The sequence below is a fragment of the Pagrus major genome, chromosome 24, assembly GCF_040436345.1.
Source record: "Pagrus major chromosome 24, Pma_NU_1.0".
In the NCBI taxonomy this organism is placed as follows: Eukaryota; Metazoa; Chordata; class Actinopteri; order Spariformes; family Sparidae; genus Pagrus; species Pagrus major.
This window is the reverse complement of record NC_133238.1, coordinates 12,947,926-12,975,744: the sequence shown is the minus strand read 5'-3', so window position 1 is coordinate 12,975,744 and position 27,819 is coordinate 12,947,926. Positions and strand designations below refer to the sequence as shown.

The 27,819-nt window shown below is 41.5% G+C and overlaps 1 protein-coding gene and 6 non-coding genes across 9 annotated transcripts; 4 read left to right on the top strand and 3 right to left on the bottom strand.

The window, feature by feature from the left end:
* The first annotated feature begins 1,274 nt into the window (after positions 1–1,274).
* On the top strand, positions 1,275–18,746 carry LOC140992278 (calcipressin-1-like). 3 transcript variants are annotated; one of them, XM_073462577.1, is made up of 5 exons: positions 1,275–1,632; positions 1,779–1,929; positions 14,877–15,050; positions 15,415–15,574; positions 15,705–18,746. In XM_073462577.1, the coding sequence occupies exons 2-5, from the start codon at positions 1,807–1,809 to the stop codon at positions 15,887–15,889; spliced, it is 642 nt and encodes a 213-aa protein (XP_073318678.1). In that variant the 5' UTR covers positions 1,275–1,632; positions 1,779–1,806; the 3' UTR covers positions 15,890–18,746. The 3 variants fall into 3 exon arrangements, with proteins under 3 accessions (XP_073318678.1, XP_073318679.1, XP_073318680.1); XM_073462578.1 differs by having other exon boundaries at positions 1,297–1,632; positions 1,782–1,929; XM_073462579.1 differs by lacking the exons at positions 1,275–1,632; positions 1,779–1,929 and adding an exon at positions 11,049–11,658.
* Positions 18,747–19,747: 1,001 nt separating this feature from the next.
* On the bottom strand, positions 19,748–19,866 carry LOC140992680 (5S ribosomal RNA). Its single transcript, XR_012178240.1, has one exon. It is a non-coding gene; the product is annotated as a 5S ribosomal RNA (ribosomal RNA).
* A 386-nt stretch (positions 19,867–20,252) lies between these two features.
* LOC140993103 (5S ribosomal RNA) lies at positions 20,253–20,371 on the top strand. Its single transcript, XR_012178605.1, has one exon. It is a non-coding gene; the product is annotated as a 5S ribosomal RNA (ribosomal RNA).
* Positions 20,372–20,886: 515 nt separating this feature from the next.
* LOC140992980 (5S ribosomal RNA) lies at positions 20,887–21,005 on the bottom strand. Its single transcript, XR_012178501.1, has one exon. It is a non-coding gene; the product is annotated as a 5S ribosomal RNA (ribosomal RNA).
* Positions 21,006–26,100: 5,095 nt separating this feature from the next.
* Positions 26,101–26,219, top strand: LOC140992857 (5S ribosomal RNA). Its single transcript, XR_012178390.1, has one exon. It is a non-coding gene; the product is annotated as a 5S ribosomal RNA (ribosomal RNA).
* A 515-nt stretch (positions 26,220–26,734) lies between these two features.
* On the bottom strand, positions 26,735–26,853 carry LOC140992735 (5S ribosomal RNA). Its single transcript, XR_012178290.1, has one exon. It is a non-coding gene; the product is annotated as a 5S ribosomal RNA (ribosomal RNA).
* Positions 26,854–27,179: 326 nt separating this feature from the next.
* Positions 27,180–27,298, top strand: LOC140992475 (5S ribosomal RNA). The gene has a single exon (XR_012178055.1). It is a non-coding gene; the product is annotated as a 5S ribosomal RNA (ribosomal RNA).
* The last annotated feature ends 521 nt before the right edge of the window (positions 27,299–27,819 follow it).

Genomic DNA, 27,819 nt, shown 5'->3' with positions numbered 1-27,819 from the left:
AGGATTCCCAGGATGTTCCAAATTTCCAGACAAAGGTAATAAAATCCTGATTCTGAGATTCTGCCTCCAAAGATCTTAAGACAATATATATCATTCAGGCGTACAGGTTTTAGGGTTTGTACGTCTGTACGTACACACTTTGCCTGTGGCTCTCGAATTAGCACTGCACCTTAAGCAGAGTTAGACATCAATAAATAAGTCTACCTTTCTCTCTCTCTCTCTCTCTCTCTCTCACTTTCTCTCTCTCTCTCTCTCTCTCTCTCTCTCTCTCTCTCTCTCTCTCTCTCTCTCTCTCTCTCTCTCTCCAGAGGATTAAATGGAGGCTGATCCTCACATGACCTGCAGCTTAAACCCCTCTGCCACCCAGGGACCAGCACCATACTGTATGAGTTGAAGTTCCTTTTACACACACACATACATACACACACACACACACACACACACACACACACACACACACAAATGCATACTTACACAAACACACTTACAGTTGCAGTTAAACTCAACATTTTAGCCACAGGTACCCTTCAATGACAAACTTTACTCCTCTATTTCGATACTAATTTTGACAGTACCTAAATAGGAAAGCTTGTATAATCATAACAATGATGATTATTCTGAATGCATAATGATAGTAGCTAGGGCTAGTAGCCTATCAATAATTATTTTCATTTCAATTAAATAAAACATCTGTCTCTTCATGTGTACTAAGGAAATATGCTTATCTTCCATAAATTGGATAATAATCCCAACTTCAGTGTTCTTAAAACTGTAATAAATAGAGCATACCACAAGATGGCACAATCTTGACTTCAAATAATATGTTGATAACGGGATCAGTAGAGCATAAATGTAAAATACTGCAGAATGTTTGAAACTGGCCACCCCAATTATAACTGGGGGAAATAATGTGAATAAACATGTGCTTTATTGTCAAGATGGCATATTTATATGAAAAACAAAAACAAGGAAGTAAACTTTTGTTATATATTTTTTTATTGTGTAATATTTAAGATGTCTTTTAATGATGAGGTGGTTTTTTGACGAGGCAGTTTTCTGAAATACATCGTTTTTTTAATTTCTTCAAAAGGCTCCTCTTCTAATATGGAAGCTGCATCTCAAGTTTCAAAGTAATTATTTGTAATTTTTATTTAATATATTATTGTTTAAGTTTTCCAAGATACTAATAATACCACCGGTAAAAAACATTTTAAAAAATAAAAATAAAAATTTTAAAATAAATACCGCAAAACCGGAAATGCATAAGCTGCCGTGCATTTACGTCATCTCCTTTATCCTCTGCGCCATGCTAACAAATTTAACCGAGAGGTTAATTTATAGTTACTATTAGATAATACTGTGCTGCTTTAGTTTATGACAATACCAACTATCAATCGACCGCTTTCACTCATATTTAACTGGGGGAAGATATTCACTGAATATCGTGTTTGTCACTTGTTTAGCGGTATTATCTCAGATCCTAGTTAGCATAACTTGCTAACCAGCTTAGAGCAGCTTTTAAGCTAATACACTCAAGAGCTGCTTTACTCCTGTTAGCTGTCCGCATTAAAACATCGAAGACCGGACTGTTTAACACCACATTATCATGAAATAACGTCTACAGCTTTATTGGTACGTATGAGTGTAAACATATCTTTGTGTCAGCCTCTACTTTTACTGTACAGCTAGTAGGATATGGATAGTGGGCGTTAGCCAAGCCCTATTATTCATAAGTACGGATTTCTGCTACACTAAAATGGTTTCATTTGTGCTTTCAGAAGACAGTTTAGAGAATAATAAGTCGTGATGCAGCAAGCAGAGAATGGCGGTGAAGAGGAGGCGACGGTAGACGTCCAGTTTACCGATTTGCCCAACGCCCTGATAGCCTGCAAAGTACCGGAGGATTTGTTCAATGAAGGCAGTCAGAGGGTAAGCATAATATGCTATGCATCACTTACAAACGTTTGCATTTTGTCCACCTGTGTGCCTTTTGGGGTATGCCCATGCATGCCGATTTTACGAATTTTGCTTTTGGATTCGCAAAATATATAAAATAATGTCATGTGAGTTGTGGACTTAAGCAATTGAGCGAGGAGGCGCTGGATGAGCTGATTTTTGAATGGAGTTTGGTGCTATACTGGTCAGGTCCACACACAAGTCCTGTATGAATCTAAGGCAGTATTAGTGGATTTAGACCACTAGATGGAGGTACTAGTTAAAGATTACTATGGTTATGATTGAGTTGACAACATAAATACTCACTTCCTGGTTCCTTAGTCATTCTGAGTTACTTAATAGCTGAGCTTGGGTCAGTTTAATTTTATCCTAGCGGATGAGGCACAAGAATGACATCAAGCACAGAGATGCATCATTGAGTTTCCAATAATATTTAGCTAGTCTTGTATAATGCTTGTGTTGAATAATAGATTTGGAAACACTCTGTGTAAAGCACACACAATGTGTGGATCTATTTTAGGTTTTGTGTGTGTTCCTGTGACCTTTTGGAGGGTGTGTATGTTGGATGAAGTTGGAAAGATTTCTTAGTGTTGATGAAAGATAGGTGACATGACTTATGCTGAAGGTTTCCTCATAAACAATGGAGTATCTGGTGCCTTTGTTTAACACACAGCTTATTTTAGCATCAATCCTCCGGCAGGATGATGTCCACAATGAGGACAAGCAATTGAAGATATTGCTGTAGCTTTTAACATATCTCCTCATCCAAACAACCATAACCAGTAGAGCCAGGTATCAAAATTTAATGCCCTTTCAGTACCAACAGAAATGTGTCTGTCAAAACTGTCGCGTACAGAAATCTGGCTTTGAGTACTGGGTCATAATCTTGCTCTTGGTTATTTATTCTTTGATCAGATCCTTCCGGGGTTAGGGTTAAATTTCTAAATCTGAAATTCTGCCAATTTTATAGATGAAATCTTTTGTGAGGAAACATATTGTTCTCTGACAAATTTGTGTCAGTAAATCTTCACAGTCACGTAGTTCACAGTAACCGAACTGAATCTCTGAATGGTATACAAGTGCAAGTTATGACTCATTGGAAAGTGACAATGGCGCACTGCAACACAGAGAGATCAAGTCTCTGTAGACAAGTTCTATCTCACCCCGGTGGATGAGCGAAGTCAGTTCCATGACTGCAGAAGTGTTTACAGTTATCGCTTTAAATTTACCACCAGTTTGTCAGCATGTTTTTTCCAGGCAGTAATCTCTAAAACCTTGTCAGCGTGAGGGTTACGAACTCATCTTTGCTGCTTCTCAGCGGCAGTAAACATCTCCTCATTAGTTGTGTTAGCTCAGCTTTGGTGAACTTGAAAATATATTTTAAAACGTTTAGGAGTCGGTGTGTCACGGTTCATTAACTCAGAGTTGACAGCAGGTTCATTCAAAATGAAATGCAGCTTCCAATTACATAATAGCGTGTTGTAAACCATTCATTAAATGTTTATATAGGCTACTGCTAATGACTGCTAAATAGGGGGACTTGAAGGAAAGTGTTCCTGGAAAATATGGACCCTGAGGTCAAACAAGCAGGGAACCACAGCTTTAGGAAATGTGTTAGTTTATGAAACAGTTTACCTTTAAGGTGTATTCACACTTGTAGTTTGCTAAATTTAGTCTGGAACAACAAAATATAACTCTTTTTATAGACAAACGTGAAGTTAAACAGACTGGCAGGTAACTCATTGACTGGACACTTTTAGTGATTGTCATCCTGCATCATCAGGACCCACATGGGAAAATCAAACTCAAAGCTCATGAGGAAATAAGTAATTATCAGCAATATTTGAATTATTAGACTGCAAATTGACCATCCATCATGACTAACCAGTAGAGACAGGACAAAAAAGAGGAGTCTTGAGTCTTAGTGATGAGGGGCTTAACACTGCAGGACCGCTCTCATACTTATTAATAGATGAAGTTAACTGACACAGTACACAGAGTTGGTTACAAGCACAGCAGTTTTCACAGCTTTTGACCTGTTAATCAGAGAATTATAAGATCACTTCCCGAACAGCTTTCAAGATCAGCAGATGGATTTATTAATGGTTTAGCTTTTGAAATCGTGCTTATATCACATATACACATCACAAAATCCTATTAACTTCAAATATGGGGAAAGAAATGTCAGAAAACATGATGTAAATATGACAAATGTTCACTGATTCCATTGAGGAAGGCTACAGTCTCCTCACATCTCCACACAGATAAGTATGTATCGATAAGCCAGGGGAGCGTAATGACTTTATTGTGACGTTTGGAGGGTTTTTTTCCCTGAATTCCTAGCGTTTCCGCTCAGGTTTTATATAAGTGCATAAAGACGCACCTAATGTGAGTAAACTCACACTTTTCCTTCTTACTCCTGAATCCACTTCTTCCACTGAAGCAACTCATTCCTTAACAGAACGACTGAGTGTTCTTGGGTATTCATGACACATTCACACACTCTCAGTGGAATATTCTGCCATTTGATACATCAGCTGACCCTCATATCCTTGCAGATGCCCAGTGGAAAGTAGAGCGTTCATGGAAGAAAGGGAAGAAGGAAAAGAAAACAGCACAAGTCATTCTTTTCACCAGGTGGCCTTTGCCCCTCTCCTCCTCAGTTGTTTTTCCTTTTCCATCAACGTCAGCACCTACAGCTCGCCACCAAACGCTGGCTCATCTCACTGCTCCTGTTTGTGCACGTAGCTGGTAAATCACCCGTGTGTATATCGGCCATTGCTACAAGTGTATGAGCTGAATGTTATGGTGGCTTTTCTTTGGCAATGCCATTAAACCGTCTTGAGGAATAGGGAGTGTCTATAAGGGAGGTGTCTCTTATAAAACACCTTTCTCTCAAATACTCTCCTAATGATTTAAAGGGCATGATGAGCTCCCTATTGAGTCCCTGGCTGTTTTCCACTGAGTCTGTTTTTTCCACTGTCAGACTATTGTTCTCTGCTGTTGATACACCTTAACACACACACTAACAACACAGCTTTAGTCATCGTTCAAGCCGCCGTTGTCACTCTGCAACACCCTTGATGACACTAATGATCAAGGACTCAGCAATTCTACAGAGTATTGCTCACAGTAAAAGTCACCAAGCGTCATGAAACTCATCTGAGAAACGGTAGTTCATACCCCTCAAAGATCGGTTCTTTTTGGCGTATGTGAACACAGCCCAAAGCGGGCCGAAATCACCAGGAAAGGTGATAAAATATTCTCTGATTCCAGCTTCTCAGTTGTGTCCAGTGTTTTCTTCTTATCCGTGTTTTTTATGTGATTGTAAACCGAATAGTTTTGGGTTTTGGACTGTAAAACAAGACATTTGAGGTTCACTGTGCCCTCTAAAAACAGTGTTAGTGGATATCATGACAGTATTATGAACTGTTAGTGGTGTTGTTAGCATCAGTATATTTCACAGGAACGAAGCAGAATGCATTTTCCAGTGTGTTGTGTAAGTAAAACTGTTCTCAGCCCAACTGGAGCAGAAAGCTTCTAAAAACAGCGTTAATAAAGCAGCATGGAAGAACAGATTTAGGTCAGGAAAAACTCTGATGTAGGTCTGGAAAGTCTAATGGACTTTTCCAGCAAGCCACACCCAGTGGCAGCTATGGATGAGATCATAAAGATTGTGCAAATTACTCAAATAATTGAGATTAAATATGTGTGATCACAGTTTCCAGTGCCGTGATTAGCATTACACGTCTTACACAACAGGATAAGCAGGTCAGAACACGGATGGATGGGTAAGAAGCACTCATCTGAACCGGCATCAGTCAAACTAGTTTTTAGGCCAAATGGAAAATCTGAGCAGTTTTGTTTTGTTGAACATGCACTGACTCAGAGACCTAGTATAACTCCATAACATGCGAGAGATTTACTGAAATTGTCCCGAAGTTCAGCGGCAGGCGGATAGAGCTGGAAAAGGGACAGATGTGTCATCGTGCTCCAGGCCATCTTTTGCTGGTCTGATGTGGAGTTTTGTTAAAGCCACAAGGAAACAGGCTGTCAGCGGAGTCTGGCTTCCGTAACTCAACGCCCCTTGGGCTGAGAGTGGATTTTGTGGCAGGACAGATCACAGAACTGTTGAGAACCGGGGATTTAACAGCAACGATTCGTCACTGGAACTGGAATTCACCTAAAAGTACAAAGAGGGTTTTAGTCTGTCTCCCTGTGGGTAAAGAAATGGAAACAGACAGTGCTGAGGAGGGTGTGTTTGTCCCAAAGTTTCTTTATTCTTTGATCCTTGTCAAATACAGCAGCTAGGTGAAGCAGCTGCTTTAAGAAGTGTTGAGTCTCTGAGGAGCCTGAAGGGATCACAGGCAGGCAGAGCAGAGGTCAAACTTCAGTGTGTCTTTGCACTCAACTGTTGACATGGAGAGGCTAAATGGCCACGTGCCTTCTTCAATAAAGAGATTGCCATCAGCTTTTCTTCACCTGTCATTCTAGAAGTCACCTGCAAACACTGGAACACACAACTAAGCCAAGCCCTAAAGAGATATCGGCCTAGAGCATGAAATTTCTCTTGCAAGATTTTCAGACTGAAAAACATGGCCGTGTTGCTTCATGTACTTGAGAAACAATGAAACATATTCCAGGAATGTTTAATTTGAAGATTCATCCCATACCAAACTATGAGACAGGCGTTTTTTCTACAGTGGAAAATGACTACAGTATTAATCATTTAATCATATGTTGTGCAAGTCTCTCTGTAAACAAGGTAGAATATCACATTAAAGGTTCAAAACAAACAGTTTTTTTGCAGCTTTATCAAGTTGAATGGGCCATTTTTTCACACAGGGCCATCAGTAAAGACCACAACATGTTATAGACCTCATTCACACGGTGGCCATTTTCCTTTGACGTCACACTCTGGGTTAGAAGCCAGCTGGATGCCGGATGTAATTAAGCCTGCTATGTTACATTAGCATAAACTGTCTTGCTGTCTCTTCACCTTACATCAGAAATTTGCTTTAAGTCAGTAATGTTCTGTGACATTGTGCTCTTATGCATTATTTCCGTCTGGTCATACAGATTACATCCAACACAAAAGCGTGCCCCAAGCGCTACAAGTGAGCACTAGGCGGGCAAGACATGGCTGCTTCCATACATTATGTTATGTAACATAACAAGCTTGATTATATCCACTGCGTTTTACTTCCAGACTTAAATAAATGTGCTGAAGATGTGCGTTAATATTTCAGAATCAATTTTCACCTGACCTATTGTGTAACACTATCAACAGTAGTTGCATCCCTACGCTTACACAACTTGCAACCCAGGGTTCATAGGTTTAACATTATTCCTTCTGTAACAGCGTTTAAAGAAAAATGGTCACTATATCTTGTGTAATAGAAAAACCTTCAGCACCAGTGTGTCCCAGTATCAGCCTTCAAATATCTTATTGTGAGCTGAACTACATAACTTTCACCTCGCCATTGGAAAGAGGAGCATGATGCAATAAAAATGTAGCAGCTGGCTAGTAACACAGGGCTGTTTTCAGTATGTGCTTGTGTGTGCACTGTGCATGTGCACACCTGTCTGTCTGTCTGTCTGTCTGTTGGTGCGTGCTGCCTGCCTATCTGTCTAGTGAGGGAATGGAAAAAATGGGAAGATGAAACAAAAACATAGGGATGGAAAAAATGCGGGCCGAGCGTGCACACGCAGACTCGCATAGCGGCCACAGCGGGTTGAGGTCTGGAGATGATTAGCACCTACACACACATACTCACACGGTAATGTTTAACATCAACAAACAACACTTACATGAGAGCATCAGCTTCACTGTCGGGAGGCTCGCCAGCATTACACCACTTTATTTTCCACACACACATTTTCCGTCCAGCACACACGCACACCCAGGACAGTGCCATTAGTCATTTCACCGTGCATTAACACCTGCTCGCAGTGAGGGCAGGAATCATGTACAGTATGTCGGTCTAATAGTTTATGATGGGCACGTTCCAACCGGACCACCAGCCAGATGTCCCCGCATGTACGTAGTTCACATTGTGTTACCTGTCACCTCACAGCCACAAGGTTCTGAGGTCAAACCCTGCTGACACTCTGTGTGTTTTAGTTTGCGTGTTGTGTCCGTATCTGCTTAGATAGCTTTGATGCTTCTACTTTTGCCATGTTGATCGGCGTCCAAATAAGTATCTGAAGGAAGGAGACATTGCATCGGCTGCATCAAAGAAGAAAAAGACTTGGTTTTTGCCAGGGCCAACTCTAACTAATTAAATCTATTAAGTTCCACTTACTGGAAATGTTCCCAAGGTTATAGATGGATGGAGTTTGCTCAGTTGTCATAAAGTGGGTTCAGTTATCACGTGACATCAGTGTCGATGTTTGCTCATGTCATAACAGGTGTTTTTTATAAGGAGGGACATGGTACATGGTCTCTGTACTCGAATACTTTCTCACTGTCGACCTGCTTCTCAGCCACTATCACACTGTCATGACTCACCCGGACACAACACAACAGAGAGAAGAGACATAGTTAATGCTGTGTGTAACACGTGTGGTTTTCCTGCTGTGGCAAGTCAAGCTGTGTGCTGGGAAGAAGGTCAATTGAACAAGAAGAGAGCATGACACCTGTTAATGCCGACACATTAGTCATGAATTTGCTCTGTAATTTTTGCCTGTGGGTGTTTTTGAAGTACTTGTGAATGCTTGGTCATTCAGGTGCCTTTGATATCCACTGAGCGAATTAACGTTGCTGTGATTGTTAGCTTCATATTGAATGTTCCAAATCTATGTTTCCTCACTCCAAATTTCCCTCTTGATAATTGAAAACAAAATTATCTCTTTATCTTCCTGCTCCACTCAACAGCTAAAAAAAACCCCCATTTTATGCTTCGTGACTTTTCCTAATTTCATGACAACTTCTTATAAACGTGACTTTGAAAATGACACATTAATGACACATTACTACTTCTTGTTTTCCAGTATGTTTGTGACGTCAAACATGACGCACCAGACATAAACAGAAAGGCAAACTCATCCACTGGCAATATGAAAAGGTGCCAATCAACTATTTTTAAAGCCAAAAACTAATAAGGCGAATGCTGCACTGTCACGGGTAATAACACAAAAAAAACTGTTGTAGAAGTTAAAGGATCAGGTGCTTCAAAGATGAGGATGGATGTTGCATACAGATAAAAATGGCAAAAAACAGTGACTGTCATCACGGCCTGATGAAGACTGTGTAGATGAAAGGAGTAGGCGTGTCCATTCACGAATAAAGGATTTTAAAACAGCAGAATGCCTCAGAATTTCAGTCAGACTACCTCCACACACCATACACTTTCATTGCAAGTAAGCTATCCAGTTTACCCATGTTTCTAAAAAACTACTTATTTGTTTGTCTCCTAATGACTTTTTTGCAAATAGTAGGGATACTTATGCTCATGCAGAGTCTATTTATCATTATATAATAACAGTATAATAACAATACTTTACCTTCTTCACATGTGCAAGGCCAGTTTATGGCACTGGGAAGGATTACCACTTAAATAATTTAGTGCATGTTGAGTTTTAATTTGATTAATCAATTAGTCAATTGAAAGGAAATTGCCACTTGACTATTTTGATAATTGTCATTTTTCAAGCAAAACTTTCACAATATTTTTTTTAAGTGATTAATCATGAAAATAGTGGACAGATTAACCAATAATGAAAATAAATAGTAGTTGCAGCCTTATTTAAATGAACTCAGAAGAAGAAAAAGGGGGGGGGGGGGGGGTTGATGTCTTTTCTTTTTTTATATATACAGTAACAGGGTCCCTGATGGAGCCAGTGTCAGCTAAAAAGAGTTCAGTGATTTGTTATTTTTTGTAGCGCAAAACTCTGAATTAGAAACCACATGATATCTCATGGTTGGCAATTTACTGTTGATGCCTTTCTGTTGCTGTTTAATTAATGTTTGACTAAAAGCTAATATAAAATGTTTTTGTGGTGATCACTTAGCAAGTTGAGGGATAATTTGCTGCTTTCTCTGCTTAAAAGCTGCAGTTTAGCTGCTTTTAAATGTGAGGCTTTAAAGTCAGTTACAACAAAAGACGACTGTGTTTTTGTCTCGGCTGCGTCGACCTCTTCTTCCCAACCAAGAAGTGTTTAAGTACTCTCACACAGGTGCGAATGTTTGTGAATTTGCTGCACAGTCTGGTCTTGTTTTTCCACACACTCACACACACACTCACACACACACACACACACACACACACACACACACACACACACACACACTTCCCCTCCACTTCAAGCTCTCTGCTATTTATACCTCATAAAAGCATGTTATCAAACTGCATACTTTCCATGAGCGCCACCTCTCTCCCACCTCTTGCTTTTATCCCTTCATCCCTCCATCCTGCATTCTTCCTACCCCTCATGTCTCTTTCTCTTTCCACTCGTTTTTTTTTCTATTCTTGCTTCCCTCCTATCTCTTTGTCTGTCAGCTGTCCTCTCTCTCTCTCTCTGTCTCTCTCTCTCCCTTTGTCTCTCTCTCTCAGCTTCATCCATATTTACTAAGACTGACATGTGTTTTCCACGTCTTGCTCTGTGCACTCTGGAGTCAGGTGATCCGCTGTCGGTATGTGTGTGAAATAAAGAGGTGAAAGGCTCATTGTCACACATTTTCCACTCAACAAAAGGATTTTTGTCTTGAGTTTAAATGCAGCTGCAAGCAGATTAATGCGTCAGTTTGCTTAGCGGTTATGTCACTATTTTCCAGTATCTCTCACTCTCTCTCTCTCTCTGCGCACACACACACCCATTGCCCTTCTTTCTGTCTGATTAGTCAGCATTGCCTAGTATCTGTCAGTAGAAGGAAGGAATAAAAAAAATAAAAAAAAGAAGCCGTCCCTCCCTCTTCCACAGCCGATTGGCTTGCAGTGAATGAACGAATGAATGAGACCAGGCCGGGGAGAGGGAGGGGATTGTGGGTAGTGCGTCATCGGCTGGCAGGGTCTCATTTAAGCGGCTGTGGAGCAGAAGAAGAGGGAGAGAGAGGAGAGAGAGTGAGCTTAAAAGAGGCTGAATGACATTTTCAGCTCTCCACACCCAAATCTCTGGAAAATTCCTGCAGACTGCTGCAGAGCTGGCTCGCTGAGAACCGACTAAGGGAGGAAAGAAGAGCTGAATCCTAACTTGACAGAGGAAAAAAAAGCCAAACGTTGAATGCTGGATTGTGTCTTTCAGTTGCAAGTGTCGCGACAGGAGGTCCAGACTAGATAACCTTGGAATTTGGGTCAGGAGGTTACGCGTTGATTGAGGTGACCTGAATGCAGCGTAGTGTGCATCTCTGACATCGTGAAGACAAAAGAAGAAAACTACAGCTCCACGTGTGCTGGAAAAAACTGACCTGTTTCCTGTTAAGGAGCATCTATTACTTCCTTCTCCTCTGTCATCCTGGGGAAGGCAACGCTCCTCCGATCCCCCCGATTTCCCCCCTCCTCTTCATCGTCACCACCATCATCGTCCTCGCCACCGCTGAAGACCGTCTCAGCGTCCCGTTGCGCCCTAACCTCAGGTATCAGGTGGAAAAGGTTGCGACTCCCCGGATCACCCATCATGCACATCAAGACCACCAAGTGTAACCGCTTCTGCCTGGTCGCCTCGGTGACCAACCAGGAAGTGTTCAACCGTCCTGAGGCACAGGTAAGAGAGCGGGATGCTTTAAGTGCTCTTTTTGGAAACCAGGTTCCTTTTTAAAATTCACAATTTTGGTTCTTATGAAGACAGCAACAGAGAGTTTGCTTGTTCCACGGCAAAATTTCCTCCTCCTTCTTTTCTGCGTGATCAAAGGCTGCAGCTAACTATTTTCATTACGATCAATAAAGACGAATTAACGTTAAGTTTATTTGTCATGAGGAAATAATAATGTCTGCTGTGGCTCTGGAGAGTTTTTGAGAAACTTACCCTGATTATGTCGGGGTGATGTTATCTGGGTTATTTCGGCGTGGGCTTGGAAGACATGAATTACCAACAAAACCTGCGTGACAAACCGGAGCCGTTGTGTTTTAAAGATGCGATATGTAAGAATTTTAGTAGAAAACATTCAGAAATTAACTAAAATTATCAACTGAAAGTGAAGAAATAACAGTTTTGACATTATGAAGATTTCCTGAAGTTAGCATGCTAACAAGTTAGCCATGTCCTGGTCCAACATTCCTGTGCTAGTGGTGTAAACACCCTGATGCACTGAGCTCCCAGTCCAGACCACTAGATGCACGGCTAACTGAGCTAACTAGCTAACAGCAGCTACACTTAGCTTATTCTGGTGATATGCTGACCCCTGTTTTTTATTTTTTTAGAACCTAGACGTAATTCCACAATTAATTGATTATAAAAATGGTTGCTGATTCACTCGTTGTCAGATCAGCTAATTATTTCAGCTTCAGCATGAATAAAACCCTTTTACACTACACCACTACATCACGTGACCACCACTGCAGATCTCCATTCTGACTTCTGATTGGACAAATAATGGAGGATTGAGCAGTGTAACAATACTTAATTACCTAACTAAGTTGCAATACATTTATGATACAAATGTGTGTGTATGTGAGCAAATATGTATATCCTTAGCTCTTTGTTTTTTTCAAGCTGTGTTTGAGGAAACTAAGAAACATGATACAATTGGTCGGCAGATTGAAATCTACATTCTTCTCATACGGACATTATTTCTATACATGTTGATGAATTGTTGATTTTCCGTCTGAGCCTTCTCAAGGTTTCTGGGAAAAGCAACTGTTGATACAGACAAGCCGGATTATCTGAATTTCACACAGAGAAGAGAGCCACATGGGGTCAGGTTTAAATATCTCGTGTTTTGCGGGCTTTGTGTGATAATGAGCAGCTTGTAGACCTCCTAAGGCCAGCCTGAGTACTCCTTCCTTCCTTCCTTCCTTTGACTCCATCATGACTCACTGCACAAGTCCACGGCCAGTGATTTCTCCTGTGCTGCAGTGCAGTCCAGTGGGCACAACACGCTGACTGTTCACTGCAGGAGGCAGGGATGACTCGTGGAAGGCTATTTTTAACCGAGCATTCAAACTGCGATGACTGCAACAGTTTGTTTGACGTGATGCGATCAGCTAGACAGAAGACATATTAATCTGTCGTCGACTAAAGAAATAATCAGTCCACTCCTGGTAGTTTGATGCTGCAGAGTGGTGCCTCTTTCATCTTTAACGATCGAACATGTTGCTTTGGTCTTTGATTCAGTTATTCGCAGAATTAACATTGCCACTGATATGGTCTGCCACTGGCGACAATTGTGATCTTAAGAGACAGTAAGCACTGACTTAAAGTGTGAAGCAGCGTGCTGAATGTTTAGTACACTGCTTTTTGTTAGTAAGAGAGGGGAGATAACAGATTTGTTACAGCTGTGTAGCAAATCTGTGTTATTTTGGGTGTGACATCAGTCAATTACTGGTGCAACCAATTCATTTTTCACTTTCACACTCTCTAATTGTCATTGCAATATCTGCCAGCACTGTCACTGAGGATTGTCTCAGAATATTACTATCAGCAACCAGAAATCTGAGGTTTTCCATGAAATGCACTAAGGATATATACAGGGAAATCTGTCAACTAATAGCAGCAAAAACGAAGAGCTAAAAGCCATAATGTGGAGCTAAAGTGAGTTTCTTAGAGACAACATTTAGGTGATGGAGTGTCGTCCAGGGTCGAAGTCAAAATATGAAACGACACATCTTGAGCTAGAGCCACAGGATGCAACAACCAATCAAAAATAGAGCCAAATCTAAATCTACCACCTGAGACAAATAACACATCAATAAAAAAACGTATCAGTCGGGATCCACAGTCATGTCTTTGGGTTGATTTATATATGCTGTCACACTAACGCTAAAATGTGCTTTGCATTGAGGCTTATGTGTGTTGTTGACTAGCTCGCTAAATAAGAAATGAGATGGGAGATAAAACTGTTTTCGAAAGAATATTAACACTTTACATTAGTATGGGCTGAACCCTGCTCAGGGCTTTCTGTGTGCTTTAAAAAACGGAAGCAAAACTGACATTCACCTCCTGCCTGAATCTGAGTCTGATGTTTTCAGCTGCGTTCTGTTTTTTGAACTAGTTTGATAAGGCACGACAGGTTTAACAAAGGCTCTTTGCGTCACAGCAGCTTAACTGAGGAGAAGCCTGCAGTTATCTGAGACTGGGAGTCATTTCAGTGGCTTGGCTGTGCAGACATGATCATTATATGGGGAACTTTGCACTCCAGCAAGGTTATGGCCGTGTGCTGGCGTTTGAAGCAGCTCATCATTTTGTCCCGTTGTGTACACAGTGACCTTACAAGCCTCTGATTGCGATGACTGAGCGGGCTGTTTGGATAGAGTGTCTACAAGGGCAACTGTTTTATTAAACAACTGAACGTGGGTGTTTCAATAGCTGCTGCTTTGAGGTGTGGGTGTTATTAAATAGCATCCATTATTTCAGATGTGCTGCCATCTCAAGTGTGTCTATATTAATAGACTTCTGTCAGAAGCAAGGTCAGCCGTCTACTTCATTTTTCTGTCTTAATTAGTGTCTGTGACAATAATTGGTCATCTAGAATTGAGGCCATTGCTCTGTGATGCACACACAGACTGCAGGCTCTCTGGAGCGAGGAGGAGGGACAGATATAGTGTCTGGTAATAGAGGCTATTTTTATAAATTTTATTCATAGCGACTTGAAGTCTCATAACTGTATTCATGGCTGCCTCCGGCCCACAGTGTTTAGTATTTATAGATAAGAAGAGCTGAAGGGACTAAATTGAGTGGAACTGGAGGAGATGGAGCAGAAGCTGGTCTAATTCTCCTGATTTCAGTCATCATTTCAGTCTCCTCCTTTCCCTCTATCTTTCCAGGCCAATTTCGAAGGCTTGTTCCGCTCATTCGACCCGGAGGTGCAGTTCCAGTACTTCAAGTCTTTTCGGCGGGTCAGGATCAGTTTCAGCGATGCTCTGGCCGCAGCCGAGGCGAGGCTCCGACTCCACAAGACCGACTTCAACGGCAAAGAGATGAGGCTCTACTTCGCCCAGGTAAGGTCCTTGAAGTTCATCCTTTTCCACCTGCTGCATTGATCTAAAAACAGCCCACTGAGTTCAGACACACTTTAATCTCCCTTGTGCCTTTGCTGTTTTTTTGGTATCAGACACCAAAGACTGGCGGGGGATCTTTGTAGTCTATCTTACACAATTTCTGGGTGCAAAACCTTTTGCCAAGTCCCCTAGGCTGCTTATGTATGGAGCCCCAAAAGTGTCAAACGCATAATGAATTAATATTTAATTACTTAATTGAACACTTTGGGCTTCCACACCTACATTCAAAGTTGTCCATTATTTTTAATCAAACTCCTAACTACTTAACTATCACCAATACTGAAATCTTCCCTTCTGTCTGCAGTCTGTCCACATAGGGAGTCCTCGGCTGGAGCCGCCAAAACCCGACAAGCAGTTCCTGATCTCGCCCCCTGCCTCCCCTCCAGTCGGCTGGGAACAGTCTCAGGATGCCACGCCAGTCATCAATTATGACCTGCTGTGCGCCATCTCAAAGCTAGGACCAGGTATATTACTCAATATAACACGATCACACAACATCCTTGCATTTTAAAAGATGAATTATATAATTGTCCCTGTACAGATGTGATAACATCAGGCGCATAAACGCACAACTCTTCTATTTGTGGTTTCCAGGGGAGAAGTACGAGCTCCACACCGCCACGCCCACCACCCCCAGTGTGGTCGTCCACGTCTGTGAGGACGAGCGCGGCGACAGCTCGGCCCCGGACGACAGCGACCAAGACGACAAGCCCCGCCAGCCACGGCCGAAGATCATCCAGACGCGGCGCCCCGACTTCGCGCCCGGAGTCGAGCAGTGAGCGACGACAAGCCGGGGGGCGCAGTGTGGCGGCTTTAACATTTCATCCTGAAGCGATTGGTCAAGAGCTGAACACGCTCTCAGAGCTTTGGAGAAGGTTTGGGGACTTTGGGAAGGCACCTTAGGGTGCTGTGATGTCCTGTAGATGAGCATTTCATAAGACGGAGAGGGAAAACATAGTGTTGAATGCTGCATTCATGTCCCATGGGAAAAGACAGGACGTATGAACTTCCTAGTGGAAAAAACTGTTCAGTTTAACCATCTAATGATATGTACTGCTTGTGAATTTGAGGTTTGGAGATGAAACTGAAGGAAGTATTTACTTTGAAGTGTAGGAAATAACATATACTAATGTTTTGATTGTACAGTGGCAGAAGATTTTGATTTGTGGTGATATTTTGCAAAAAAAAACAAAAAAAGAAATGTACTATGACGAAGTCTGTTTGGGAGACGAAGCTGGTAAGGAAATGCAAATAAAGTCCTGTGCGAGACCATCAGAGTGATCTGGATGCTGGTTATTCCCACATGACATGAATGCAGCATCATTCTGACAAGTCATGTTCGCGTTTTTCCTCATGTAGAGTTACTGAAGGACTGAAGAGGGAAAACGACTTCTGTATTGGTTTATTTTAACTTTTCCGACTGTTGATTTTTTTTGCGAGGGTGCTACATGTGTGTGTCAGTCAGCTGTAGAGTTTACACACCACTGGCATGTGCTTTTTTTTCTACATCTCCTTGGGTTGGCGCTACATACGGCTCCCCATTACTTTCCACTGCTGTTTGATGTCACAGCTTCACTTTCGCAGCTGTTCTGTGGTGGACGTGTTGTCAAGTCAAAGCTCGCCTCGCTCACATTTTACAGGCGAGCCCCTGGTGTGTACAGCTTCTATTGAAACGAGGAGCTCGCACCCACAGTGTTGTTCTTGTAACGACTTCTAACAGTGTTGTCCGGGGATTATTTCAGTTTTGGTACTCTGCCTGCCTGCCTGCCTGTCTGTCTGTCTGTATTTTGGCTGTCGTGTAGCAAAGAAGTGTTGCTGTTTGACATTTAATGAAGCTATATTATGGCTTTACAAGGCTTTTTATTTTTGAATGTAGAACACACACCCAGCCCTTGTTAATCTGAGGGCTGCAGCTACACCAACCATGGTATGTTGTCAGTAAAAAAAGAAAAAAACAGGGCTAACTACTTGGGCTAAAAAGTATTCTGAAAGAAAGAACTGAAGCACTGTTATTCAACCTATGACATGCTGTCCTATTAGCAAAGAGTGCTTGTTTGTTGTAAGGAGATTAGTGTGTTACATCTGGTTCATGTCTTGTTGTATTCATACAGGCTGTTAGCTTGTGTAACACTTGTTTGTAGGAAAATATGCACCATGTTACACACCCTTTTTTCACTTTCTTTAAAGATTTGTAAAAACATGTAAAAACTAATGTTTTTTTAGTGTTTCATTGAAAACAAACCTGAAGGATTCTTTAGGAGGCACCAGCGTTAACAGATTTATGAGCCTGGTGATAAATGTATATGCCATTGCAACTAGCTTTTCTGCTGTACTCACCTAATGTGTTGCTTTAATTAGCTTCAAGCTAACGCAATCTTATGCAGCTCAATCTTAACACTTGACTGCCACCCCAACAAGAAACGTTAATGCAAAAGGAAAGACCAGACACGCTGACATTCAGTTTTACTTTTTTTCTTTGACAAAAATCTTTTTTTTGGGTGCGTCAGTGGTTGTAAAAGTTTCTCTGGATTAGCAACAGAGAAATTCGCAACTGTCCAAAAGGCTCCAGGTGGTACGTTGTCTATAATAGTTAAATTAAAGGTGCAAAATCTAATAATTGGCCACCTGCCAAAAAGTCAGGCGGCATATCACCAGAGTAACCACTAACTGCTTGCTGGTAGCTGCCATTAGCAAGTTAGCTCAGTTAGACGAAGGACAGGCTGGGGCTAGCTGGTTAGTTAGCTAGCATGTAAACTTCAGTAGACATTTCTGCAACGAGATAAATAGAAGTCATAACATCAAAATTGTTATTACTTTAATTTTTGAATATTTTGAACTAAAATTCGTACATATTGCACCTTAAACTCCAAATGTAAAGCACATTATAAACTGAAATTATCCAGGCTGTAAGGCTGCATTGGTACAAAGTTCAAAACTAGCCTAAAAACCTTTATTTTTCCAATTTATATAGTGTTTTAGTGGTGCAGTAACTAAAAACTAAATGTGTGCTTAATGCATCCACAATGCACAGAAAGTAGGAGTAACTGGTTCTTTAAGGGACCTTATTTATGTTGGTTTGGCCCTGCACTATTACTATTACCTTCTATTGACCCTGTTCATGATATGAATGAGAACACACTGCATGTGGCTCTTTTCTTTCTCTGTGGCCAGTATTGTCTGTTGTCTTGGCTTGAAGAAGCTGCGTTTATCATTTTCTGTGGGGCTAATGAACGAGTTATAACATCAGTTTAAATGCCACTTTAAACGGACTGAAAATGAAATAAAAGCTGCTGTTTCAGTAGATGCAGCAGCTTAAAACGGTTACACTTATTAACAGATAAATCCTGTACAATGTTATAATGCTGGTTGTGAAGAAAAAGGAGATTTTATTACATTTTGTCGAGTTATTATGATTCAGTACGATGAGAGAACGTTAGCTTGTGGACGCAGCACTGTGAAGCACATGACGCACTGCCAGTTAAGTCAGAAAGCTCATCTGTCCCACATTAGAGGATTGGAGGTTACATAAGGCTCTGTCAGTTTAGCTACTTTTTTACTACTGGTATTTTGAATTCATTTATCTTGAAGAAAAAAAAAACATTGCTGAGTTACCATTAAATAAAGATGACCATCTAAGTTCACGTGTCTGTGTGATTTATTCATTTAATTATCACAAAATCAACACGGACATGGAGTTGTGTTGTGGCCTTCAGCAGCAAATGTAGTTTGTTCAGTTATAGAGATTCAGAAAGAGAACGACTGAAGATAATCGGGCCTCCTTCTGCTGATGAAAACCCCAACGTATGGACAAAAGACGGGAGAGAAATCTGGTAAGTGGACCTTGGCTGAAGAATGAAGCAAATTGGCAAGTGCCAAAAACTACAGTTCCTCAAATGGCCACTAGAGGCTGGATCCAAAAGCAAATCAGTCTCCATAGAGCCCATGTTAAAATGCCCTATTAACAAGAGAAATATGTTTACAGCCTGGTTCTGGTGTCTGATTAGCCAGAATCTACCTAACCAATCACAGAGTCAGAAGCCCGCTTTAATGGCTTCCTTAAAGCGGGCAGCATGGGGACAGGGAGCAGGTGTTTGGAGTTAATAAACGACCCCGAGGAGACGGCTGTGGGCAGAGCCTGGAGCTTCTGAAGGAGTAGACTCCTTAAGTCGAGGAGAGGGAAAATGTGATTTAATGTTACTTTGTGAATGTACTGAGAGGAGGTGGACAAAGAAAAGACACCGGAGGATAACAGGAAGATCCAGAGTCTCAGGTGAGTGTCACAGGCTGAACTCATTTAATAGTTGACAACCAATCAATTAATCGTTGGTGCTCAGCTACTAAGTATGAGGTAGTGAAACACTGAAGAGATTGTCAAAGTCAGAAATAAGAGAAACAATGCCATTTCTGACTAATTCAGTTATGAGATATTATGTTTGTTGAAACTGTTGGCCGAGATGAAGTTCAAGCTGCAGCATTAAAACTCAGCTGGTTGTGTCAGAGCTGTCAAAAGTCAGTTTTGTGTCCAGTGAAGAAATAATGTAATGAGTTTAAGCTGTGAAACATGAAACACTGAAAATGATCAGTTTCTCTAATGAAGCAGCAGCAGCACCCTCTGCTGTGCGTGCAGAGAAGTAAAAAGCTTACAGCACCTGGTATTCCCAGGCGGTCTCCCATCCAAGTACTAACCAGGCCCGACCCTGCTTAGCTTCCGAGATCAGACGAGATCGGGCGTGTTCAGAGTGGTATGGCCGTAAGCGAGAAGTGAAGATACAAACAGGCCTTTTATAGATGATGATCATCGTGTATCTGTCTGGTTTTACATAGAAATATGTTTTTACAAATTCAGGAAATGCGCTCTGATTACATTGACATCATTCCCACACATGAATGATAAACTGTCGGTTTCAGCATTGAAGTCTGACTACATTTACCATATTCAACTAACGCGATATTTTGAGGTACTTATCCTATAATATAGAATAACGTCATATTATTATTAATATTGTTGTTGTTTTTGTTAGTATTATTATTAGTAGTAGTAGTAGTATGGTAAATATAGAAAAGAAACAGTTTCCATTTAAAAATATAAGACTACATGATGTTACATCATCTATAAAAGGCCTGTTTGTAGCTTCATCTCTCGCTTACGGCCATACCACTCTGAACACGCCCGATCTCGTCCGATCTCGGAAGCTAAGCAGGGTCGGGCCTGGTTAGTACTTGGATGGGAGACCGCCTGGGAATACCAGGTGCTGTAAGCTTTTTACTTCTCTCTACACACAGCAGAGGGAGCTGCTGCTGCCGCTTCACTGGAGAAACAGATCATTTAGTTTTGCTTTAACTCAAAACAATAATTTCCTCTCCCTGAGTGTTGCAACTTCTGATACTCTTAAATATGAAACGTGAAGTTGCAATGAACTTTTTAAAAAGTGTTGGTAAGCAGCACTTTAGGGAGCAAGGTTTGAACCCAGAGCCTTGAACATGATGCATAACAGACTGGACTAATGACTGAGACATTTTGTGTTGCTTCCCTCAAATCTTTTCATGAGATCCCAAATTGATTTGAACAGACATTATTTACATCCTCAATGCACCCTTCGAGCTTGTGCACCCACTTCAGGCAGGGTGCTTTTAGCTTAGCAGCCAATTAGGGCTGTAATTGGTCTATAAAATGTTAGAAAATGTCGAAAGCTGGTTTGAGAGCTGTCATAAAGTCATGCTTTGTGTGTAATGAAGAGTCAGCAGCTCCCTCTGCTGTGTGTAGAGAGAAGTAAAAAGCTTACAGCACCTGGTATTCCCAGGCGGTCTCCCATCCAAGTACTAACCAGGCCCGACCCTGCTTAGCTTCCGAGATCGGACGAGATCGGGCGTGTTCAGAGTGGTATGGCCGTAAGCGAGAGATGAAGCTACAAACAGGCCTTTTATAGATGATGTAACATCACATAGTCTTATATTTTACATGTAGATTGTTTTCCTCATATATTTACTGTGCTAAAAATATTATTTATAATATATAGTATACATGTAGTATAGTAGAAACTATTATGAGTGAGGAAGCCTACGACTACCTATAAAGAAAACATGACTTAAATACAGTAGCTGAGTAAATGTACTTATACTTCTTGAACAGTCTTTATCATTCAGCTGTGTAAATGATGTCATTAGTCTTTTAGGTCATGCAGCTAAGTAGGGCTGTAACTGGTCTATAAAATGTTAGAAAATGTTGAAAAATGATAATTAATATTTCCCAGAGCCCAAGAAGACGTCCTTAAATGTCCTGTTTTGTCAACAAACTTCAAAATATTCAGGATACTGTCATAGAGGACTAAAGAAACTAGAAAATATTAAAGCTATGGTCTACGATTTGAAAGATTGATCATTATTATTAACATTATTTAGATGGTGGTTATGGCCCAATAGTACGACCTACACAATGTGAAGAGCAAAAGGAACCAAATAAATCCATTCTGCCTAGCGCCTGCAAAACTGAAAAGAAATTGACCAATAGGAGCCATGTGGCCGCATGGCTCCTATTGGTCAATTTTCCCATCCAATCCCCTCGCTCACTCTCCAGCTCCTGCTCCCGCCTCGTGTCGACCCACTTCCGCATTTGAAACTACAAGCGGACAAGAGGTTTGTTTTGCCCTGAGCAGTTCAAGTACGGAGGGAAAGCAGAGCTTGCCCCACCGGCAAAGGCTGAAAGAAAGCGAAAGTCTGTCACTGAAAAGACAGACACAAAGCGGAGATGTAAACAAAGAGGTCTCAAACCCGAGTAAACATCGGGTCATCATTTGAAAGGTGGCGAAAGGTCCGTGAAGATATGGACCCGATGCTGATACAGTGGAGTTTCTGTTGAGCAGGTAATCTTTCGTCTTTATTGTGGATGTGGTGACACAGATAACTTTCATGCCGATGCTGGCTTATGACTGTGAAAGCTGCCGTTAGTTTGTTTCTGTGTCATTAGACGGTGTCGAGACAATTTCTGTCTCTGCAGTATTGTCAACACTTGTTTACTTGTTCGACGGAGACGTTAGCCTTTATGTTAGCATTGTAAGCTAACAACAAGCTAACATTGCTATCATGTTTACAACAAATCAGCCTATGTATTTGCTCGTGGCAGCTAAATGAAGCAGCAAGTCAAAAGTAAATGAAACCCTCCGCTTCACGTTGGGGTTTCATTCATCCTATCCGGATTTATTTCTCCATAAAAACCTCTCGCCCCGTCACTACTCAGCAGTTTTGCTAACCCTCCTCCCGGTCTTGTCCGTTTGTTTTCAACGAAGCCTTTGCTAAATCAATATGATGGATAATCATATACGCGTTACGATGTGTGTATTTGTGTCTTATCTGTCATAAACAAGAGACTACGGTTTACGGCACGTTTGTGTCGCGGTCTGGTGCTACTCGGACAACAGCTGGGACACAGCTGGTCCGAGGCTCATGCAGGTTTAGTTTTCAGCCACAATGTGGAAGTGATCGTTGTGATTAAAGCTGACGGCAGCATCTGTTAGTCTCTTGGCCCGCAATAACTTTTAGAAGTGGCTAACTTAGCTGGTGATAAGTAGTAACTTATTACCTAGCTGTAACGTAGCTGTAACATGCTAGTGACGTTACGCTAGCTTGGCTGTGGAGCTTAGCTGTGGACATTGTAATGACTTACAAGATTTACGTTAGTTTCAACGTGCATTGTAGTAACTTTACCTGTGAATCCGACATCTTACTCCGCATTCAAAGCTGGCGCCGTATTTGGTTTCTGCCGGTGTAGTGCCGAGAAGAGACTGCTTGCCGAAAAACGACTGCCCCCGACGGGAACGCGCATCAGTTCAGAGGAAGTGGGCGTAGGTCTACTACGGGTCAGCTGGCAGATAAGCTGGCGCAGATAAAAAAAGTAACCTCATGTTTCCATGATGTAGGCTAGTTGTCAACAATTGATGAGGGTAGATGCTTTACCTTGCCACTTTTATTGTTGTTGTTGTTGTTACCGTTGTTGCAATGTGATTTTACACCGCTTTGATCTATAAATAAAGTCATAATTCAATATCCCTGTTTCAGTGATTTTATAACGAGGATTAGGAAATCAATGCAGAAAAGAATGCAGGAGTGTTTCCACGTCACATTAGATAGCAATCATATAACATACTGAGAAATTAGTAAGTGCTATCAGAGGTGGGTAATAACGATTTACATTTACTTCATTACATTTACTTAAGTAACTTTTTGGATAACTTGTACTTTTAAGAGCATAATTATGAATACAATAATACAGTATATATCGAACTGTAGGCTAACTGTAACGGATTGCCTTTACATTCTGCATAACATTCTCTGTGTTTGCCAGGTGCATGTACAGTGAATTTGGTCAATATCACTCCTTGCAATAAGGACTTACAGGGTGCAGTCACTTTTCGGCAGGCCCTGCCGAAAAGTGACTGCACCCTGTAAGTCCTTATAGCAAGGAGTGATATTGACCAAATTCACTGTACATGCACCTGGTTTCCTCTACTTTCAATGCTGAAAAGACAGAGAATGTAACCCCTCCCAATCCAGAGTTACAGGGTGCAGTCACTTTTCGGCAGGCCCTGCCGAAAAGTGACTGCACCCTGTAAGTCCTTATAGCAAGGAGTGATATTGACCAAATTCACTGTACATGCACCTGGTTTCCTCTACTTTCAATGCTGAAAAGACAGAGAATGTAACCCCTCCCAATCCAGAGTTACAGGGTGCAGTCACTTTTCGGCAGGCCCTGCCGAAAAGTGACTGCACCCTGTAAGTCCTTTATAGCAAGGAGTGATATTGACCAAATTCACTGTACATGCACCTGGTTTCCTCTACTTTTAATGCTGAAAAGACAGAGAATGTAACCCCTCCCAATCCAGAGTTACAGGGTGCAGTCACTTTTCGGCAGGCCCTGCCGAAAAGTGACTGCACCCTGTAAGTCCTTATTGCAAGGAGTGATATTGACCAAATTCACTGTACATGCACCTGGTTTCCTCTACATTTAATGCTGAAAAGACAGAGAATGTAACCCCTCCCAATCCAGAGTTACAGGGTGCAGTCACTTTTCGGCAGGCCCTGCCGAAAAGTGACTGCACCCTGTAAGTCCTTATTGCAAGGAGTGATATTGACCAAATTCACTGTACATGCACCTGGTTTCCTCTACTATTAATGCTGAAAAGACAGAGAATGTAACCCCTCCCAATCCAGAGTTACAGGGTGCAGTCACTTTTCGGCAGGGCCTGCCGAAAAGTGACTGCACCCTGTAAGTCCTTATTGCAAGGAGTGATATTGACCAAATTCACTGTACATGCACCTGGTTTCCTCTACATTTAATGCTGAAAAGACAGAGAATGTAACCCCTCCCAATCCAGAGTTACAGGGTGCAGTCACTTTTCGGCAGGGCCTGCCGAAAAGTGACTGCACCCTGTAAGTCCTTATTGCAAGGAGTGATATTGACCAAATTCACTGTACATGCACCTGGTTTCCTCTACTTTTAATGCTGAAAAGACAGAGAATGTAACCCCTCCCAATCCAGAGTTACAGGGTGCAGTCACTTTTCGGCAGGGCCTGCCGAAAAGTGACTGCACCCTGTAAGTCCTTATTGCAAGGAGTGATATTGACCAAATTCACTGTACATGCACCTGGTTTCCTCTACATTTAATGCTGAAAAGACAGAGAATGTAACCCCTCCCAATCCAGAGTTACAGGGTGCAGTCACTTTTCGGCAGGCCCTGCCGAAAAGTGACTGCACCCTGTAAGTCCTTATTGCAAGGAGTGATATTGACCAAATTCACTGTACATGCACCTGGTTTCCTCTACTTTTAATGCTGAAAAGACAGAGAATGTAACCCCTCCCAATCCAGAGTTACAGGGTGAAGTCACTTTTCGGCAGGCCCTGCCGAAAAGTGACTTCACCCTGTAAGTCCTTATAGCAAGGAGTGATATTGACCAAATTCACTGTACATGCACCTGGTTTCCTCTACTTTTAATGCTGAAAAGACAGAGAATGTAACCCCTCCCAATCCAGAGTTACAGGGTGCAGTCACTTTTCGGCAGGGCCTGCCATGCAGGCAGAGTTACAGGGTGCAGTCACTTTTCGGCAGGCCCTGCCGAAAAGTGACTGCACCCTGTAAGTCCTTATTGCAAGGAGTGATATTGACCAAATCCACTGTACATGCACCTGGTTTCCTCTACTTTTAATGCTGAAAAGACAGAGAATGTAACCCCTCCCAATCCAGAGTTACAGGGTGCAGTCACTTTTCGGCAGGCCCTGCCGAAAAGTGACTGCACCCTGTAAGTCCTTATTGCAAGGAGTGATATTGACCAAATTCACTGTACGTGCACCTGGTTTCCTCTACTATTAATGCTGAAAAGACAGAGAATGTAACCCCTCCCAATCCAGAGTTACAGGGTGCAGTCACTTTTCGGCAGGCCCTGCCGAAAAGTGACTGCACCCTGTAAGTCCTTATAGCAAGGAGTGATATTGACCAAATTCACTGTACATGCACCTGGCAAACACAGAGAATGTTATGCAGAATGTAAAGGCAATCCGTTACAGTTAGCCTACAGTTCTATATATATTGCATTATTTTAATCATAATTATGCTCTTAAAAGTACAAGTTATCCAAAAAGTTACTTAAGTAAATGTAATGAAGTATATGTAAATCGTTATTACCCACCTCAGTTACAGCCCTACTTAGCTGCCTAACCTAAAAGACTAATGACATCATTTACACAGCTGAATGATAAAGACTGTTCCAGAAGTATAAGTACATTTACTCAGCTACTGTATTTAAGTCATGTTTTCTTTAGGAGGTAGTCGTAGGCTTCTTCACTCATAATAGTTTCTACTCTACTACATTTATGCCATATATTATAAATAATATTGTTATCACAGTAAATATATGAGGAAAACAATCTACATGTAAAATATAAGACTACATAATGTGTCTAACATCATCTATAAAAGGCCTGTTTGTAGCTTCATCTCTCGCTTACGGCCATACCACTCTGAACACGCCCGATCTCGTCCGATCTCGGAAGCTAAGCAGGGTCGGGCCTGGTTAGTACTTGGATGGGAGACCGCCTGGGAATACCAGGTGCTGTAAGCTTTTTACTTCTCTCTACACACAGCAGAGGGAGCTGCTGACTCTTCATTACACACAAAGCATGACTTTATGACAGCTCTCAAACCAGCTTTTGACATTTTCTAACATTTTATAGACCAATTACAGCCCTAATTGGCTGCTAAGCTAAAAGCACCCTACCTGAAGTGGGTGCACAAGCTCAAAGGGTGCATCGAGGATGTAAATAATGTCTGTTCAAATCAATTTGGGATCTCATGAAAAGATTTGAGGGAAGCAACACAATATGTCTCAGTCATTAGTCCAGTCTGTTATGCATCATGTTCAAGGCTCTGGGTTCAAACCTTGCTCCCTAAAGTGCTGCTTACCAACACTTTTTAAAAAGTTCATTACAACTTCATGTTCCATATTTAAGAGTATCAGAAGTTTCAACACTCAGGGAGAGAAAATAATTGTTTTGAGTTAAAACAAAACTAAATGATCTGTTTCTCCAATGACGTAGCAGCAGCAGCTCCCTCTGCTGTGTGTAGAGAGAAGTAAAAAGCTTACAGCACCTGGTATTCCCAGGCGGTCTCCCATCCAAGTACTAACCAGGCCCGACCCTGCTTAGCTTCCGAGATCGGACGAGATCGGGCGTGTTCAGAGTGGTATGGCCGTAAGCGAGAGGTGATGCTACGAACAGGCCTTTTTATAGATGATGTAACATCACGTAGTCTTATATTTTACACGTAGATTGTCTCTTTCTCTATGTACTTTATATTTACTGATGATATATAATAATAACTCTTTATAACGCAGTGATTCTCCCTGTCATACTATTGTATATTCACTCATAATAGTTTCTACTCTACTACATTTATGCCATATATTATAAAGAATATTGTTATCACAGTAAATATATGAGGAAAACAATCTACATGTAAAATATAAGACTACATAATGTGTCTAACATCATCTATAAAAGGCCTGTTTGTATCTTCACCTCTCGCTTACGGCCATACCACTCTGAACACGCCCGATCTCGTCCGATCTCGGAAGCTAAGCAGGGTCGGGCCTGGTTAGTACTTGGATGGGAGACCGCCTGGGAATACCAGGTGCTGTAAGCTTTTTACTTCTCTCTACACACAGCAGAGGGAGCTGCTGCTGCTTCACTGGAGACAGCTCTCAAATCTGCTGCTGGTTTTAAAAAGTATTATATTTAATTGTTGACATTTAATTTTATTCATTCAGGCGTCACTTTTCATCCTCCATCCACCTGTCGGATCTAGCTGACACATCCCTTGTTCTTAAGTCAACAGCAAAGCTCTGATTCAAGAGGATTATCTTTTGTTTTTCATTACGCTTCACGTCCTGCTGGAACAGGAAGATGATAACCATTAGAGCTGGAAATAAAACATGACAGAATATCTGTTTTAACAGAAAAAGACAGGACACATATATTGATTTGTATTTATTATCCTGCTCTGTTTGTTCAATTACAGTCAAAGTGGCATGGAAGGAGGAAGAAGAAGAAGAAGAAGAAAAAGCTTGCATAGAGAGATGACATTTTATTTTAGGAGAGGAGTGCTGACAAACATTCATATTTAAAAGTGAGGTGGACTGTACAGAGAGAGTGGGAGGTTGTTAG